General features: G+C 40.8%; 2 protein-coding genes across 5 annotated transcripts in view; both read right to left on the bottom strand.

Annotated features, from left to right (window-relative positions):
• Positions 1 to 10,239, bottom strand: part of CATSPER3 (cation channel sperm associated 3) — a 28,197-nt gene extending 17,958 nt beyond the window's left edge. For both annotated transcript variants that reach the window (XM_075900405.1, XM_025181207.2), the window contains exons 1-3: positions 5,240 to 10,239; positions 3,641 to 3,794; positions 1,026 to 1,265 (exon numbers count right to left, since the gene is read on the bottom strand). In XM_075900405.1, the coding sequence (XP_075756520.1) occupies positions 1,026 to 1,265; positions 3,641 to 3,794; positions 5,240 to 5,352 (507 nt within the window). In that variant the 5' untranslated portion in view covers positions 5,353 to 10,239. The remainder of the gene's footprint in view (positions 1 to 1,025; positions 1,266 to 3,640; positions 3,795 to 5,239) is intronic.
• A 134-nt stretch (positions 10,240 to 10,373) lies between these two features.
• PCBD2 (pterin-4 alpha-carbinolamine dehydratase 2) overlaps positions 10,374 to 19,308 on the bottom strand; it is a 67,625-nt gene continuing 58,690 nt past the window's right edge. For all 3 annotated transcript variants that reach the window (XM_075900411.1, XM_075900410.1, XM_014569998.2), the window contains exons 3-4: positions 16,717 to 16,797; positions 10,374 to 13,121 (exon numbers count right to left, since the gene is read on the bottom strand). In XM_075900411.1, the coding sequence (XP_075756526.1) occupies positions 13,026 to 13,121; positions 16,717 to 16,797 (177 nt within the window). In that variant the 3' untranslated portion in view covers positions 10,374 to 13,025. The remainder of the gene's footprint in view (positions 13,122 to 16,716; positions 16,798 to 19,308) is intronic.

The following is a 19,308-nucleotide window of genomic DNA, read 5'->3' as shown; positions in this document are numbered from 1 at the left end:
TATGCACAATTTCACTAGAGACCAAGCCCCATTCCACAACTGAAGTTGCATCCATTTATTTAAACTGGTGCAACTTTGTGTGCGAACACTCTTACTCCATTTTATCCTGCCCTTATTCAATCATGAGTTCAGTGAGTTGTGACCCTTTTATTGCTCTTTTAGCCTTCTATGGCCTGCTGTCAGAAGACTGAAGAGCCTCTGCTGAAAACCCCACTACAGGTAGAGCCTCTCTAATCCGGCACTCTCTGGTCTAGGAACATCTGTGATCCAGCATGCTTTTAGTTAGCTGGATGCCCACTTATTATAGGTGTGGCCAAGTTTCCCGCCATCCCCTACAGTTTGTTTACAGCCACCGTCAGCGTTGGCTGTCAGCATTCTGTTATTTAGCTCTAATTTACCCCTAAACGTCTTCCAAGAGCCCAATAAGCAGTGGAAGTGTTGGTAATGCTGCTAAACAACATTGACCTCCCATGGTCCGGCAAATTCTCTGGTTCAGCACCAGTCAGATCCCGAGGATGCTAGACTAGAGAGGTTTGATCTGTAATTTTAAGAGGATGGGGGATAATTACAAAGCATAATGCTAGTTGGGCTCCCTAAGGAACATCAGCCATACCCTGAGCATGTTCCCCTAGGCATTGCCCGCTGCTTCTGGCAATGGAAGCTGTCTACTCTATGAAAATGACCTGGTTTTGACACAAGTGTCAGCAATGGCTGCCACTCAAGTGGTGCAGAACACAGTTGAACAGCAAGAATCACCCAGGATAATTCACATTCAGGCCATTTCAGAAATGAGGGTTAAAAAGCAACCTAGGATAATGGAAGCTAGGCCTTTTGCATGGTGGAATGCTAGTCCTCTGCTGCTCCCTTGTCAGCTATTGATGGTCAGCTATTAATGTGATCCAAAGGGCAACAGAAAAGTGGGAAAATAAAAAACTGAAATCAAAAGAAAGGAAAGAGCAGTTGCAATTCTGATTTTCATATCCAGGTCATTGCGTTTCCACCTAAACTATAGCTCATCAATTTACCCTCATGTCTCTGCTGTAGGAGATAAGCTTCAGAATCTTGAGTGCCTGGAAACCATTAATTATGCTCCATGTTCTGTAGTGTCTGACGTCATTTTTGTCAATGGTATATGGGAGGTAAGCAATGACAAGCAAGATAAAATCAAACAGGTGATAGCCACTCCTCCAGTAATTCAAGGGATCCACATATAACTGCAGCAAAATCTCCATTGTGTAGATGGACAGAATAATCAGATCGGCCACCTGAAAAGAAAACAATACACATCTAGAACATGTTATTGTGCAGGGGAGGGGAAGCTTTGATTGCAGAAGAAAAGAGCCTTCAGTTGTTCCTGTTATACCCTGAATTAGATTCACCAACAGCTATCTCTTACTCTTAGATACACAGGGATGCAAGTCAGACTGCTTAATCCTTCCTGCCATTGTAAGGCTGTTCTTCCTAAGGCACCTGACAGTGTTTCATCCAGTCTTATTTAATGTTCTAAAATAACATGGATCAACTTTCTTAGGAAATCTGAATGTTTTCACTAACAGTTTACATTTCACCCCAATGTTCCTGATATGTACCACCCTTCCGTGGTGTTTTCATTCTTCAAATACACTGAGCACACTAGAAGCTGGACATTTACCACAGTTAAATTTATCATTCCAAGTGCTGGGAATACCATAAATACCAAAGGGCAGTAAATACCACTTTTATAATGGCACCCAATGTATCTGTAGGCCATAATGCTTCTCTCTCTCCTGAAGCAATTCTTAGGACAGTTCTTACTTGCCTAAACAAATGGGTTGGCTAACAGGACCCAGAACAATACTTACTTGAAATGAGAACAATTGCTAATACCCTATGAAAACTGATAGAACAAAATAGGTCCCCCACAGGGAATTGTGTTATGTTGTGAGCCAGAATGAGGCAGTCAAACTTGATAACATAACTGCACACACATACTGAATGAGTGTCATTGAAAGTGCAAACTGACCATGAAAAGGAATGAAGATGTTTATTTAAGGGAATAAGGCAAATGCCAAATATGTCACTAATCATAAAACAATTTTATCTGCTAGTGAGAACTGCATTATCCCTTGACTGTAGAAATGAGGAAAGTGAGGCATGGGGAAGTTATGCTTTGGTCCAGGTCAGAGGCAATACCTAGGACCAAACTTGAAGTCCCCCCGATACCTCATCTCCTGTTCTAACCTCTAAATGGATGTGTCTTCTCTTTCCCTAAGCAAGGTCTATTTCCAGAACTGGAATTCTCTAAAACTTTTCAAGATATGAATGTATTTCTTAATATTAGCCAGGCCTGTCTTTTGGTTTCCATATTACTAGGACAGGTTATAAAGACTCAGAGATTTGTGTAGAGTAGATGACTTGTGTGAGACAAGAAAATTACAAGGTGAGCATGGGAGATAAGTACTTTTCAGTGTGAAAACTGAATATTGAAAAATATGAGCTAGAGTTAGTGATGTTAACTTGTTACGGTTTAAAAAAAATATTGGCAGCAACTGAAAGGACCTCAGTCATGATTTTTTTTAAAATAATTCAGTAATAATAAATGGTTGTGACTAGGGTTTTCTTGCTCTGCTCCCCTCCTCATTATGGAGACACACTAGGGTTATTTACCAAGGCAGAGCCACATCCACCAACATGTTATTATAGAGTTAGACACTGGGGTTGGGCTTCAACCATTGCATTTATTCATTTATTAACATTTAGAAAATAAAACAAGATTAATTTGTTATTTAAATATTTGGGGGCAGATATTTGGGGGCAGATATCTAGCAGCACAACGGAGACACCAAGCTGCTTGATGTAGTCAAATGCCCCAGTGGTATAAAACCAGCATAGCCAGTTTTTTGCCATTCTGGTCATAAAGACAATCTTGACCATTCCAGGGACAAGAAGGGAGTAGGCTAGAGCAGTGTTTCTCAACCTTTTTTTATAAAGTACTCCTTTTTAAAAAATAATTACAAGTACCACCAGTACCTACAGTTTTCAGACACATTTTTTTTCTACCATTGCAACACATTTGTTTAAAACAACTTAATTGTAGCCAGGCGGGCAATGAAATTTTTGGGTGCAAAAAGTACAAAAATAATAAAATGTTGTAAAACTTAAAACACAAATTCAGTTTTCTCCACATTTCAGTTGTGTTGTCGTACCCCCCAGACTTATCTTGAGTACCCCTAAAGGTACTTGTACCACTGGTTGAGAAACACTGAGCTAGAGAACACGCCAGCAATCCTAAGGTAGAAGAATAGTGAGGAGGAGCCCATTCCAGCTGGCTTCAATTAGGTGAGGTGGCTTTTATCTTTCTATGACCCCTCTTACAGCATACCTTGGGCCAGATCCACAGCTGATGCAAACTAGTGTTAATGGAGCTACATCTATTTACACTATATGAAGATCTGGCCCAATGTCTACTGAGCCTGGAATGCTTTGCAGGTGGAAAAATGGATCCATACTGGTTTCTGTAATGCAGGCTCACATTTTTGTTCCACTTTCCTTCTCAATTATTCATGGATAGAAAAAAAACACTTCAAAAACTTTCTGCATCTTCGGCAGATGCTAGTGAAATGAAAGAACATAACATCTGTTTTATTGTCCAGCTTCTTACCTCCAGATATGCATAAAAATTATGCATAAAATCATAATCAGTCTCCAGAACCAAGAGCACTCCGTTGAGTGAGATGACGCTTATCATGAATGACCTGAACAATGGATTCTGAAGTAATCTGCGTATATATTCACAAAATTCAGTGTCCTTTCTCCTAGCAAACAATTGAAGGGACAAAAAATTGGTAAATTCTAGGACCTTTAGGAGTTTGGCAAATGACAGGTGGATTCTCCTTCTCAACGACTTCAGAGAGCGCCAGGTCAGGCACAGGGTGGATTTATCCCTCTCCTCCTGCCTTTCAGACATCACCCTATACTGATTACAAAGGGAATTAGCAAAGAATACAGAGATGCTTGATCACTGCAAAATATACTAGTTAAAAATAGAAATTGCATGTCCAGTGTTAAGAGTTTATTTTTATTTTAATCCAGAATCACTGAGAAGCTTCAGAGTCTTTTTTCAGAAAGTTCCAAGACAACAAATTCCCATTCTTTTTCCAGGACACCCAGATCAGCAGATGCCCGGTTTTATTAGCAATCAATGTAAAGGCACTAGGGTAAACATTGATATTTAAATGCATGTTTACAAACAGCCTCCCTCATTAATATCTTACTGAAATAATCACAGAAGTTCAGTGAAATAAAAAAGCAAAAAACCTTTGCCTTCAGTTTAATAAAATAAATTCATCCCTTCATAGTGCAGAGTTACAGGGAGGATGAATCTGACATGTAGTTTCTTTGTAGATCAAAACTTAAAATACATACAGTATTTCCTCATTTAACACGGTAGATATGTTTCAGAAAATGATTGTGCTAAGTGAAAACGTGTTATGCGGGGTCAATTTTCCCATTGAAAATAATGGAAAAGGCGGGGGTTGCATTTCAAGCGCACATGTGCTCGCAGCTCCAGCCTGCACTGGTTAGCAGCGGGACATAAGGTTGGGGGAGGAAGGGGACTGGGTTATAGCAGGGAGGGGAGGTGTTTGGCTCTGGAGAAGGGAAGGGAAGGACAGGGGAGGGGACTTGCAGCCGATGGCTGGGTTTCCCCAGCTGGCCGGTCACCAGCAGCTGCGCGGGGCTTCCTCTGCCTCCTTACAAAGCAGTGGAGGTTTGCCGCTCACAGCGCCGTTCCCCAGTGACCCCCTCTAGCCGGACACAAGGCATCTGGCCAGAGGGGGTCACCGGGGAATGGCACAGCAAGCAGCAAACCCCTGCCGCTTTGCAGGGAGGCAGGGGAAGCCCTGTGCAGCTGCCCACGGCTTCCTCGGCCTCCTTACAAAGCGGTGGAGGTTTGCCGCTCGCCGTGCAGTTCCCCGGTGACCCCCTCTGGCCGGACGCAAGGCATCTGGCCAGAAGAGGTCACCGGGGAATGGCACAGCAAGCGGCAAACCTCTGCCGCTTTGCAGGGAGGCAGGGGAAGCCTCGTGTAGCTGCCAGCCACCAGCTGGCCCTAGGGGAAATCATGTTATTGTGGGGACGGGGTCGTGTTGTTTGAAAAATGTTCCCTAAAAAAAAAATCATGCTATTGCGAAAACGTGTTAAGCGGGCATGTGTTAAATGAGGAATTACTGTATTTAAAAGACCTTGATCAAGTACTTACCTACATCGCCAGAACAGCGACTGTTTCACTTCAGCATCAGATGAGGACTTAAATTTTTCAACCACCAAGTCTGACACAAGTCGTCTCTGATGAAAAGATTCTGTAGGCTCCATACTCTCACTTTCAGATTATTTCATTTAAGAGATCTAGGTGGTCAAAATGTATTCCCTTAAGTAACCCAGAAAGCACAAGGCCAACCACAAGGAACGGAAATTCTCTATATAGAAAAGAATGGAATTTTCTATTTGACATCATCACTTTATGAGGTCACTTCCAGGTATAAAAATGATATGTCAGCACTTGAAACAAAGTGCTGGACAAATGAAAACTTTTGTGAAGAGTCAATAAGGCAAGAAGACAAACATTCACTGTTGTGAAAATATAATACAACATTAAATTAACAGTGCCAAACACCTTAGGCACAAAATGGACAGGGGATTCTTTAAAAGTACATACAAAGCTAATATTGATAGAAATATTTTAATTCCATGTACATTTTTGTTCAATTTTAAAGATTTTCCTTAGGGCTAGATTAAGCTATGGGTACTATAACCCTATGACTAGGATTCTGGATCCTGGAGCCACATGATGATCACATCAGAACCACAGCTTTCACTAGGAAGTTGCTAGCCCTCATAGTTATGAAGAAAAGTTTGAAAAGTATGGCACAGATGTAACCAATTGAGAGATGTCTGCCTGAGTCTGCACATGGTCTGAAAGGTGTCAGTTTCCTCATGCGTCTCGGTATAATGTTAACTCCAAGATGTGCTGCTCTGTGAGATTCAGTCAACACCACCCCAACAGAGGACTGTGTGTGAGGCAGGTGAATAGTGCAGTGAATCTAGTCACCCATCCAAACAGATGAGATGTGTACATAGGGGAGGGTGCAGCTACGTCTGGATGGGAGAACACTGATGCTGCTCTATGGGAAAGATTGGGCCTTATGCTGCTGCCCCAGGCTCTCTGACAGAGGAGGAGCCCTCCTACCACCATGCTAGCACAGGGCAGGGATACAAGGACAGAGGTACAAGTTATACTGTGTCTGTGGCTCCAGAGTCCCTTAGTCCAGCCCTGTGTTTCTCTACTCTGCATTTCCAATTTAATCCTCATGTCCCCACATCAGTGCAGGAGGACCAGGGCAATAAAGTGATTAGAAATAAGCATGAAGTTAACTAGTCCTATTTCACTGCCTCACCTCAGAGAAAAGCAAACAGCCAGTATAAATAGAGGAAAGAAAACAAGGGTTTTAAAATTCTTTAAGCTTTAATAATCTAAAACAATGTGGGAGTGAGTCAGGCAAGCAATTTTGCTGTTTGTTCTAATTTATATGTCAGCCTGGCAAACATTCTTTTAAAAAACTGCAGACATGCATGGAATGAGGTGAAATAATATTCATTTTTACTATTTATTATTTGTGATGGGCCAAAGAAGTGGAAGAAAAACTTTTTTTATAGCTGGATGCTAGCCAGGTTCTCTCTACAAGACTTCCAGAAGCAAACTGTCGGAGGTGAGAGTTTTTAATTCAGGCATGAGACAAATAGTAAATGAAGATCTCTTTGTATACACTGAAGACCCCAATTCAACAATGCTGTAAAGAGCAGACCTAACTTGAAGCAGGAGTAATTCAACTAAAGCTTAAAATTAGGCCTGTGCTTGAGGGCCATATAATCGAACGGGGCCCAAGAGCATTCCACCAATCAAATGGCTCAGTTTGTTCAATTTTGCTTTATTGCAAAGTAAAGCAGCAGCCTCAATCTGAAAGCATTAGAAATGTGGTGAGAAATTATAACTCATTTTATATGCTTAAATTTTAAAAGGGCCATCTCCTCCCTTCCCGCCTCCCCCAGTCTAATTATATTTTCTTTAAAACAAAACAAAAAAAGGACAGAAGAGCAAGATGGAAGATGCTAATTTCGTAGTTGTTTCTGCAGCTCTTCCTGCAGCACCAGAAAGTGTGAATGGTATCTTCTCCCATTACTCACTTCCCTTGCCACATTCAACCCCTCTTCACACAGTAGAGAGGGTTTTAAATGTAGCAGAGATATTGCAAGGTCCATTGGCTAGAAACTGAAGCATTCAGACTAAAAATAAAGGTGCAGATTTTTCACAACAATTTATCTACGGATGTATCGGATTATAGGAATGTAAACAGGTAACTGGTTAACCTTACTAATAAACAGGTAACCAGTTAACTGATGACTACCCTGTCTGGAGCAGTCTCCAGCAGCCTAGCCAGATCCGCCACAACATGGCCTGGGCCGGCAGCATCACATGGCCAAGAGCTGGCAGCTGCAAGTCCTACAGGTCCAGGCGTCAGCATCTGAGCACTGCAGTTAACACATTCCTGACAGTGTTTTTTTATTAATTACATGGCTAATATTATATTTGTGACTTCCCTAATGGATTCTGCCATTTGAAGCACTAAAAAATCCAGACTGAGTGACTTTCTAAGAGAGACTGTCTACCTCCATCAGAAGTTACAGACTTGAGGGGAAAAATCGTGTAAGAAAAATTCCTTGTCCTGTGCTATATAGGTCGTCAAACTAGCTGATCATAGTTGGCCTTATGCCTATGAATCTATACTCTGAATATATTCTGACTACTGTCTAATCTCAAAGGATCGTCTATCTAATCTCTTATCATCTGGAACAGATCCAGAGACTTAGGCATCACAGCACAACAGAAAGTGTTTCTCAGATCATGTCTGGAGAATGAAATGGTAATACAACAATATTTAATGAAAAGACCTTGATTCTCCTCTGATGAATCAAGAGTCACTTATTGGAAATGAACGTAGAAATTCTGTTTCTAGACTATCAGACTTCTGTGCTATTCTTTCAAAAATGGAGACAATTAAAAGAAATACCAAAAGAAAGAGCCGCCCGCCTAGGTTCTCTTCCACAACCGGTCCATCACAACTGAGTAATAAGGTAGGATTATGAACAGTCTGGTTTTCAGTAGACAGCTGGACATGCTTTACTGGCGAATGGATTTACTTCCTGCTTCATCTGGCAAAATTCAATTATTGTATCCTTTCACTTCTTTTTTTCCCCCCTTCTCCTGTTTTGCCTCTGCAGTTCTACAGGAATTTTCAGGAAAAAGTTAGTTTTCTTTTCATACATATTCTGTGATGAGAAGAATGTCTTTAGCTCTGTCCATTCTCTGATTATAATCACATGACTGCTCAAAGTGGGAACAGACACACCAGCCACTGGGAAACAGTGAAATTTGGTGACCTTGGTGATATTAGCACTGTAATAGCATCACTCTAATAGCAGAAGCCAGCCATCCTGCCAGTGATTATAATCATTGCTTTAATTACCTCACTGAGACCCAGTATCCAATGTGGTTCTTGCACTTTTTGCTGAACAATCCACTGAGGACGCCTGCTTTTTGGGGAATTTGCTTAACTTGTTTTAGACTGTCTTGCGAAACTGGAGATCCCATTGGCAACTGGGAAGAGGTCTAAATTAATCCAGATGTAGGGAAGTTACCTTCAAGGATACAGCTGTTTAATGACAGATTATCCAAACACTCATCAGCACCACAATCAACCTGGAGACAAAAATCATTCCTATAAAACATAACCAAGTGGTTACTGGCCACGAACTGACCCTTGCAATGAGCAGGGAAACATTGCCAGTGTAAGGGAAAGGTGCACCATGTTGTGGTGGGATGCAATTCTGAAGGCTAAGCAGAGCAGTTACCAGTCAGTACTAGAATGTGAAAGCTACTAGAAAAAAATATTATTGGTATTTATGATTCAATAGGAAGTTTTGCCCTAATGTACCAGCCTGCTGTGATGGCGCATTATGGTGCTAGAGGTTTTGTTTTTCAGACAAGACTGGAAACTGAGGTTCTTGGTCATCAAAGACCCACTGGCATTTTTCACAAGAGGAGCATCAGCTCAAGAGTCCTTACAAAAATGCAATTTCAGTAATTAAATTCTTCCTATATACATTTCCAAGACAGTCTCAACTGAGCATAGTACCGTTCACTTCTTTGGTTACACTATTGTGTCTTTGGAGACACTATTATACAATCTCTAAACTCCAACAAAGGGGTCAATAGTGAATTATGTGATTGTTCTTTCAGCTTTTCAGTATCTAACAGAGTCTCTCAACATATAACAATAGTGCACACACTTATACGCAGGAACGTACTTGCACAAACTGCAAACTAGAACTAGATGGCTGATTTATGCTTCCTTAATCTTTCCCAGATATAGAAAGGGAAGCCAGAGGTTTTTCAGCATAGTTAGTAGAGAGCCAAGATTCCATTGCCACTTGCTTCACAGAAAGCAGCTAGTTTATTACAAAAGCTAATGATTGAGGGGTGGGGAAGTGTGATGGAAGTTCAACACAGTTTGGACACAATTCAAAAATGCTAAGAATTCTGTCAAAACCTAAAAACGGACTTTGGTAATGAAAGAAGGATCTGGTGTCTGTAGGGCAAATCAAAGCCCTAGAGAGCATCATTGCTTTTTCTGCTGAGGTGCTGCAGGTATGGTTGGAGTGCAGGAAATAGAAACAGCCAATAGCAGGTTAGCAAAAAATTCAAGAGGGACTGGAGGAAAGGAAATTGCCTCTGAGGCTAAGGTGAAATCCTGGCCCCGTTGAAGCCAATGGCAAAACTCCCATGTATTTAAAAGAAGCCAGGATTTTCCCCTTAGGTTTTGTCTCTGAAGTCAACAGTCTTTGAACAGGCATGAGCAAATTTTCATTACTATTTTCATTTAAAAAAATAACAAAGTTTAGACAGCAATACTCACGGAGTGTACCTCACATCTCTTTGCAATAATCAGGAGAGGAAGATGAGGCAGCTGCTAAGCAAATGTTATCCCAAAAAGTTATGCTGAAATACAAGTATTTCCAATGGACTGCTCACTTTTTCCTATTTATTTCGCTTAGTCTCTATTACTGATCAACGGACATGAAAAATAACAAGACTCTGCAACCTGACATCACTAGAGAACACTGCTCTGAGCGAACTTGTGGGGATTTTTTTCCTAAGAGAATGTAAATAAATATTAATATTTTAAACGTAAGACCTCCCAGTAACTAGATATACGTTTTGTCAATGCCAAACAGCTTTGTCACGTGTACATGCATATAATGATTATACAGGAACAAAGTGAGGAGGAATTAAATTTTATTGTTCTTATCCAAAGCTTTTCCAAAATAGATCATTTCTAAAAAAAAAAAAAAAGAATTGTTTTTAGAGCTTATTATAGAGGCACTGTCAAGCCTTCACTACTAGATTTATTAAACTTTGGGCAACACAAGACACCAGTTATATTTTTAATTAATTCCCTGCTGCAGTGATTACTTTAAAATCATGTCAAATAAATCCTTTTTCATACAAATTCAGAAAAAGATTTTAAGGGATAGACATTTGAGAGCATAAAATCTAGACTGGTTTCCTTTAGTTTTAACTTGGTAGCCTACAGATGCTCATCTAGAAAACTGCTCATTTAAAAAACTTACCAATTAACAACTGTTGTCTAGAAGTGTATAATATGGCATTTCTTAATTATTTTACGCTTTATCTTTTACAAATTTATTGATGGGAATATTTGAATGGCAGCTACTGTACTTCATCCAAAAAGTAGAGCACAAACCTAACGTACAAAAAGACATCATTCAGTATAGACCTAGTTTCTTAGTAGTTAGCATAATTGTACCTCTGGTGTCACTACGCATTTATAATGTGCCAATCAACCTGGTAGTGAAACACCAACATAATTATTAAAAAGACTTGATTGTGCATGTTGGGTACACTTAGTACTGCAGAGAGGGGTCTGTTTTTTTCATCTTTACTGCCACTGCTGTCTATGGGAATTTTGGCTTCAGTAAGAATGAAGACCACAGACTTTATAACCTTCAGATATTGTAAGAACTGGATTTTAAACTTAGCTGGTAGGATCTGAAGCTCTTAGAACAAAATTTACAAATTATTTTAACTGTTAGAAAATGGGTCACCAGATTAGCCCAGTGGTTCCCAACCACTGGTCTGTGGTCTGGAGGCAGGCCACAGCAACTCTAGGGGCTGGGGAACATCACCCAGCACCTCCCCTCCCACCACGGCTGTTGGGAGAGGTGTGTCCTCCCCGCTTATCAGCCAACCAGCACCAGGCAGGGGCCAGATCTCCTCCCGGCCACGGAATAGCAGTTCACTGACAGTGGGAGTGCCACACGGAGCCCGGCACACTGCTGTGCCACACAGTAAAGCACTCTTCCAGAGCTGGGAGGAGACCCCGCCCCTGCCCGACACTGGTTGGCTGAGAGGCAAGACAGGACACACCTCTCCCAACAGCCGTGGCAGGAGGGGAGGCCCCCAGAGCTGTCATGATGCAGACAGCAGTGCTCAGGTAAGAGCTGGGAGGCAGTGCAGGGCAAGGTGAGCGGAGTGGGGCTAATGCTAGAGAGTTCTGGGATTGGAGGGCTCTAAGAGGCAGGGGGTAGCACTGGGGGGTTCTGGGAGTGGGGCTAGTAGTGGGGGGCTCTCAGAGCATTGTTGGCACTGGGGGGCTCCGGGGATGGGGCTAATATTGTGGACTGGCACTGGGGAGAGCTCTGGAAGGGTTGGGTGCAATGGGGCTCTGGAAAAAGGAGGCTGGCACTGGGGGGGTCTAGTGGTAGGGGGCTCTAAGGGACGGGGACTGGCACTGAGGCATTTGGGGTGGAGGACTGGCACTGGGGGGGTTGGTGCAGGCGACTCGGGTCAGTGGCTGGGGGGTAGTGGAAGGTTCTAGGGGTTAGGGCTGGTACTGGGAGGCTCTGAGGGCCAGGGCTTTTGGTAGACCAGCAACATTTTATTTGCATAATGAATATACAAATAAAACATTGCCAATCTGCCAAAAGTTTGTGAACAAGTTTGCCAGTCTCTGGTATCAAAAAGGTTGGGAACCGTGGGATTAACCCCCCTTATCAAGAGAAACCTGCTAACATTGCTTTCTTTACTGCTGGCAGCACTTATTGATGTGACAGAGGCCTGTCCACTCTTGCTTTTCCTACAGATGAACTTTAATAAAATATGAGAATGCTATTACAAAATAAGGACTCAATATCGAGTTCCCTGGTCCCAATTCATCAAAATATTTAAACACGTCACATAAGGACATAAGGATTTCCAGTGATTTCAGCAGGACTATTCGTGCGCTTAAGTGCTTTGATGGATAAAGGCATCTTGCAGGATCAAGCCCTCAATATCCTGCTACTGGGAAGGTGACAGGTCTGAAAAGCACTTGCATACGAGAGTATAGAAAAACCTATGAAGTGTCCTACCAGCTAGGATCAAGAACAAGGCATGTACACTTGGCAGTACCTCACTGCTATTACTCCCTGTAGGGCTGAAGGGTGACTCGGCTATGGGCTTGGAGAATACTTAACACTCTGGAAGGATTCCAGCAGTCATTCTGGCTTTTATCTATTGGGAAATAATGATGAATCATACTTCTGGTCTGGGTTTTTAATGTGAAAATATTATTTTAATTTCTAAGGAAGGATTGCTTAGAATTACTTTTGTTGCTTTGTCTGATGTATTGTATGCATGACTAGTAATGATAAATATAGGAATTTGGCAATTTTCTCAGACTAAAGAGTTGATAAAGTGTTAGGTTTTTTTTTTTTTTTAATGCTGCTGCTGCTGCTAAACTAGTCTTATTACAAATCATTTATAATACAAGGTCCAGCAGCAACTTAGAATGTGGGACATTTCACTGAATTAATGATAAAATTCAAATATAAAGCAGTCTGAAGGCCATGCTATTTTCAACATTCAGTTACTACACAGAAGCAGCAGCCTTGTCAATAAACTGAGCCAGCTTCACATCTCTTTTGGTCAGTCCTCCACAATCATGGGAAATAAGAGTTATCTGAACCTATAAGCAAAACAAAAGGAAATGGATTACAATTCACATTCATAGCATTTCAATTAAGACAGACGAGAATTCAATTTGAAAAAAAAATCTGGGGAGGGTGCTATTTAATGATTTTTTTTAAAACTCCTGCCTGCAGAATGAGAGTTGGGATCTTACTATTTTTCCAAATTGTAAGACACCATGGCTGTGTCTAGACTGCATCCCTTTTCCGTAAAAGGGATGCAAATTAGACACATCGCAATTGCAAATGAAGCGGGGATTTAAATCCCCCCCGCTTCATTTGCATAAACATGGCTGCCGCTTTTTTCCGGCTCGGAGCTTTGCCAGAAAAAAGCGCCAGTCTAGATGCGGATCTTTTGGAAAATAAAGCCTTTTCCGAAAGATCCCTTATTCCTTATTTTAAGGGGAATAAGGGATCTTTCGGAAAAGGCTTTATTTTCCGAAAGAGCCGCGTCTAGACTGGCACTTTTTTCTGGCAAAGTTCCGAGCCGGAAAAAAGCGGCAGCCATGTTTATGCAAATGAAGCGGGGGGGATTTACATCCCCGCTTCATTTGCAATTGCGATGTGTCTAATTTGCATCCCTTTTAAGGAAAAGGGATGCAGTCTAGACATAGCCCCTATGAGTCAATTACAAGGTGAGCAGGCTCAGCAGAATCTGCAGACTAACCAAAAAGAGATGCTTCAGAGTAAAAAAGTAATTTACACTTCATGTATCTGGGTTTCATCCAAGAGGTAGCATCTGATTAAAATTACTCATTCTTCACATTTAAATTCCACATATTAGTTTCATGAAGAATTCAGGTCATTGACCAAGTTGCAAACACCAAACTAAGTAACTGGAGCATTATGTTAAAAATCAGTATCCTAAAGGTGAAGAAACTGGTGAACCCTTTGCAGATTAGTTTTGAAAGGAAAAAATAAACAGACTGATATACATGTCGCTATGATACTGGCTGCCTGCACGAGTTTGTTTAGACTTACCCAAATGACAAGCCACATGCTTCATTGTTAGTTGTTCCTGTTTAGCAGGGATTTACAAAAAAAGAAAATCTAAACACGCTGGGAAGTCAAGATTTTCTAGAGTGAGAGATAAGCATTTTGTTCAACCATCACTTAATGTGTCTCTAAGACACATTAATTAAGCCTCTAATTAAAATGTATTTAATTTTGCTTTACTGTTTAAAAAAGATTGAGACCATTCCAGTGCCAATTAATCCCATCTTAAAAAATACATGACACATTGTGTCAGTCAGAAATAAACATTGCGTTATGTGTATGCATCATCATTCTTCTGGTCTCTGGTTTTATTATAGGTAGGTGTGGTATATATTTACCAGCGACAAAAGAAAAAGGAGAACATTAGAAAGCAAAACAAAAGTAATAATTTTGCTCTTGCAGTAGTGCCTTTCGTATGACGGTCACAATGCATCTAAATGGTCACTTGTTACGAAGTTACACTAGGATTCAGGAGTCAAGATTTTCAAAATATGTCTCTTAAGGTAGCTTTTCAGCCTCCTGTGTAGGCACCATAACAAGTGGCTTGCTTCCAAAGTTCTGAGCTCCTATTAACTTCCACAGTCATCAAAGAAGCTGATGAGTGACTTTGAGAAAACCAGAGCATGTATTTAGATGACCTAACCATGGATTTAGAGGCCTAACTTTAGGCTTCAATTTTAGGAAATCTTGGCCAGAGAAGTTATATGATGTGTAATATACAAGTATAGAAGGTAAGAACAATTTGAGGTTTAAACACTTCCATGGTGTGTCCAATGCAACACGCATTATCATGATAACAACAGGAAGAAAGATCAGTCTAATCTAACATAAAAGAAACAAAAGCTTCAGAGGGGTAGCCGAGTTAGTCTGTAATAGGAAAAACTTAAAAAACAACAAATAGTCTAGTAGCACTTTAAAGACTAACAAAACATGTATATGGTATCATGAGCTTTTGTGGGCACAACCCAAACAGACAGACAAATGAATAAAATGCCCATCAGGAGGACTGGATGTTCTTTGCAAATACAGGCAGTCCCCGACTTACGAACGGGTTACGTTCCAAACACCAGGTCGTAACTCGATTTGGTTGTAAGTCGGAAATACCCTTAAAAGCACTGCCCACGCTGTTCAAAAAACTTGACGTACATGGTTCTCAACTCGAAAATACTATAATGGGGTTAATGGGAGGTTGGTCATAAGTATGGTCGTAAGTCGGTGTGTTCATAAGTCAGGGAGTGGCTGTATTCTTTTAAAATCCACAAAGATATAGACATAAGCAGGATCTGAAGGAGTGCTTTCATTATAGCTAGTTGGAAGAGACCCTGGGTGAATCTATGTAAATATAGTTTGCATCTGCTTTGCTGAGATTTGTGAAATAGGCACCAAATGGAGTGGTATTTTGCTCAGTGTAATACACTTACTTGTGACCCAACACCAGCTATGTTTGTATTGAATGCAGGGATAGCTAAAATATGGTTACCAATATTTGTAATTTTGTGGAAATACAGAAAAGTAGGATTCTGCTAAATTGTTCCAAGGGTAAGTGCTCACAGTTAGGAGAGAGAACCATACAAAGAGATGATGTGAGAAAAGGTCATTCTGGTCAAGAGACTGCATACCCTCCCTTGCCTGGACCAGTTTGACCTTTCCCCCTCCCAACTTCAAAGAACAGAACTAAATAGGCATTAAGAGCCTCTTTTCTTATGTTAATTTTGGTTGTGTTTCGTCTATCCTGCTTGCAAAGAGTGAAATCAAATGGGAGCTGAAATAATCTAAGAGTGATGGGCAGAAGTCACCATCAAGAGGTGGATGGCAGCAGATGGTGACTGACAGCCAGCAAGGCAGTGTCAGACTGACAGCCAGCAAGGCAGAGCAAGGCAATGATGCAACAAGTGGCCAGCAGGCCAGGGGTGGAGAGGTACAAGAAGCAGCAAGCAGAGCAGCAGTGGCGAACAGTGAGCAGATGGATGGCAAGTGACCAGTGGAGTGAATAAGATGCCTCTTTACCTCCCCCATCCAGGATGAGAGGTGAACTCTGCAGATGTACCTCTGAACTCTGGGTCTGCACTGACCAAGGTTAGCAACTATGAGTGGGATGCAGAGAAGGGTTGGACATGTGAAGGGGACATTTAGATTGCTGGACTTAAGAATCTGGGAGGAAAAGCACTCTGCCCAACCTACTTGGGGTGGGACTTTTACTCATGGTTTATGTTTATGAACCCTGTTTGTGGTGTTTTCCCAAATTAATTCCAAGTTACTTCCCTCCCTTTTCTTAAACTTTCTTTTCTACACTCAGACTGTGCTTGTGAGTGGAAAGTAGAGGCACCTAAGATTGGTGTGTGAATTTCCCAGCTTACTGGGCAGTGGCTCAAGCCAGTTCTATGTTGGATAGATGGAGAGAAACCCCTACGTATTCAACCCGGCCCTGGCTGTTGCTGGCTCCACCTGGCAGAAGAGTTACATGGGTAAAGTCATTCTCTCTTTTGATGTATAGAAGCTTCCTAATGTAAAAGGGAGTGATAGAAATTGATGTTCTATATATTGATATGGCCTAGTAATTGTTCATAAAAGTACCTAAAAAGTTACTCAACGTATTACCTTGTTGTACACATTGAACCACTCGGGATGATGATTCATCTTTTCTGCTTGCAGAGCAACTCGTGTCATAAATCCAAAAGCCTAGGAGAGAAATAACACAGAGAAATATTTCATCTGTTCGGAGCATGCATTAAGGCTAATGTTACGGATCTACGGATATAGTCCAAAAGCCCAGTGATGGGCAATGACAGGTATGGCCCTTATGTACTTGACAATTTTTGTACCCTTCTTTGAGTACTCTGAGTTCATCAGCTTTTGAAGCATTCCAACTTCCTTGGATTGCTTCTCCTATCTCCACTTTTCCCTTGCCAACGCAGCTTTCTGCAGCACTTGTTCCAGGGATAGATTCTCAGAGCTCATGTCTTTCTTTTTAGCTGGCTTCTATCTGCAATGGATTACAACTTCCCAGTGCAATAATGCTCCAAGTCATCACTCCCTCTAGCAAGCCTATGTTAAAAGCTGTCCTTGTCAACAAAGGCTAATGGAATGTTTGGGGACTGGGAGCTTTTAACTAACATAAATGACCATATGCTATATACTTAGCACAAGTCAATTAGAAATGCTCAGGATTTAAAATGTGGCACAAATCTCACCCCCCGCTCCCAAATTCTGAACTTCCCCTGGTGGCATTGATACACCCCAGCCTAAGTAATTTCCTAAACAATGGTAACTGGGCAGTTGTAATCCATTGGTCCTGCTGGGGAAATCTATATCCTGGCATGGCAAAAGAGAAGAACATATCCCAGAAAGGGAGGAAGATTCCCCAAAAAGTCCTAAGACTTGCAGGTTTGAGACTCAGGGATCAAAAGGTATTAATAATGTTTTGGAATCAATCTATATTAAAATTTCTTTAGTGGTACTGGTGTGCAATAATAGCAAAGCACTCCTTTGGATAGAGCTTTACAGGAAAAACTTCACTTTCTATCATATACTAAAACTATCCTGAAACAAGCTACACAGGTAAATACAAAATACAGCTGCCTCTATACTAGTGGATCCAGAAGGAACAGCTATGTTAGTCAGGAATAACATCTCACCATGTTCCCGACCATCATAGCTATGCCAGCAGAAACTGGTAGCATAGACCTGGACTTAGTTTGAGGGTGGTCAAATATAAGCTAATTAGCAGCATTAATAAATTGGGCTGACAGCTGAAAAGAGACAAATAAAACCTTTCAGTCACACAATTTGAGACTTCATCCCACATTTCCTCCACCAGCTATTTCACATAACACAAGTTAAACACTCTGCTATACTATCAATACACACAGTATTTTTCAGGAACAGAGTTCATTTCCAGTGACTTGCCCTGAATCTTAGGGTTTTGTTTTGTTTGGGGGTGGAGGGAGAGTGTGTCCATGTGAGTGTCTCTCCTTAATCAGAAAATATTTTGGTTTAAATGAACTAATACAGACCTCCCAGTCTCCCACAATACAGGTTTTAACCACAAGTTCAAGGAGAAAATATTGTGGGAGGTCCTTGCCAAAAATAATTGAATCACTGTATTATAAAACTCTCCATGCAAATCCAGAACTCACTCTACAATAGGACCCATGTATGCAAGCCCCTATGTCTGCCTAAAGCCCAGGGGAATTCAATGAGTTCTGCACAAATGTAGGGGCCCATCCAGAAAATCAGAGCCTAAATTAACACTGCTAAGCAAAAAAACCTACCCATGTACATGATCTGGTTCATATTAAAATACTTGCCATAAGTTAGTATCTTGACATAGACCTACCTGTTAAGGTCATTTTTAGCACTAATTTATAGACTCGTCTGTATATGGTCCATGCTCCATCAAGTAATGACTATTTCAAACAAACATGTGGTCAATAACTAACATAATAGTTGATAATAGTTTCAGTCTTTTTTCTCTCACAAATTACAAACATTTTAAGAAAAAGAGTCAGTGCCTAAATGAAGTATGACTTTGTAAGTCACTTTGCCAGTCAGATGAATGAAAATGTTACAATCAGAGCAAATTATTTCAATGAGGTTTGTCATTTGGAAATGACCAAACTATCAGGAATTAAAAAGCAATTTTTCCTTTCTAACTTCCCTTGAAACTCTAGTTTGATTTAATTTCACATGGAGCGAACAATTATGTTTCAAAAATTTCAAGAAATGCAACAAGATACTTTGAAGCATAAAACAGTAAACTCATCACTAAATATTAGGGATAAGTTGGACATTATTAAAAGTTCCTAGATTTACATTTTATTTAAAGATTTTTAAAAATATTCATTGCCTTAACATCACTATTTATAAGGCCATGCCAAATTACACATAAAATTGCTCCCAAAGCGTAGGTTTAATCCCATGCTGAAGTCAGAAAAGCACCTAAAACTAGATTGCCTCTGTATCATCATGCAGCATAGGCAAAACTGGAAGGGATTCATGAAAAATATGACTAAGTCCACTGCCAGTTTCGATATCTGTGTACAAATATATGCACATGTGTATGCATGCATATGTATATATACACATCTATTTTTCAATGCATATTTTATTTTTGTTATGTAACCATCACCATTTACTCTGAGTTCAAGTGGAAAACATATTAAAGAACTAATTAATCAGTGACCAATCATG

Source organism: Pelodiscus sinensis, chromosome 17 (assembly GCF_049634645.1).
Source record: "Pelodiscus sinensis isolate JC-2024 chromosome 17, ASM4963464v1, whole genome shotgun sequence".
Classification (NCBI taxonomy): Eukaryota; Metazoa; Chordata; order Testudines; family Trionychidae; genus Pelodiscus; species Pelodiscus sinensis.
Note: the sequence above shows the minus strand (reverse complement) of the source record. Positions and strands in the feature narration are given on the sequence as shown.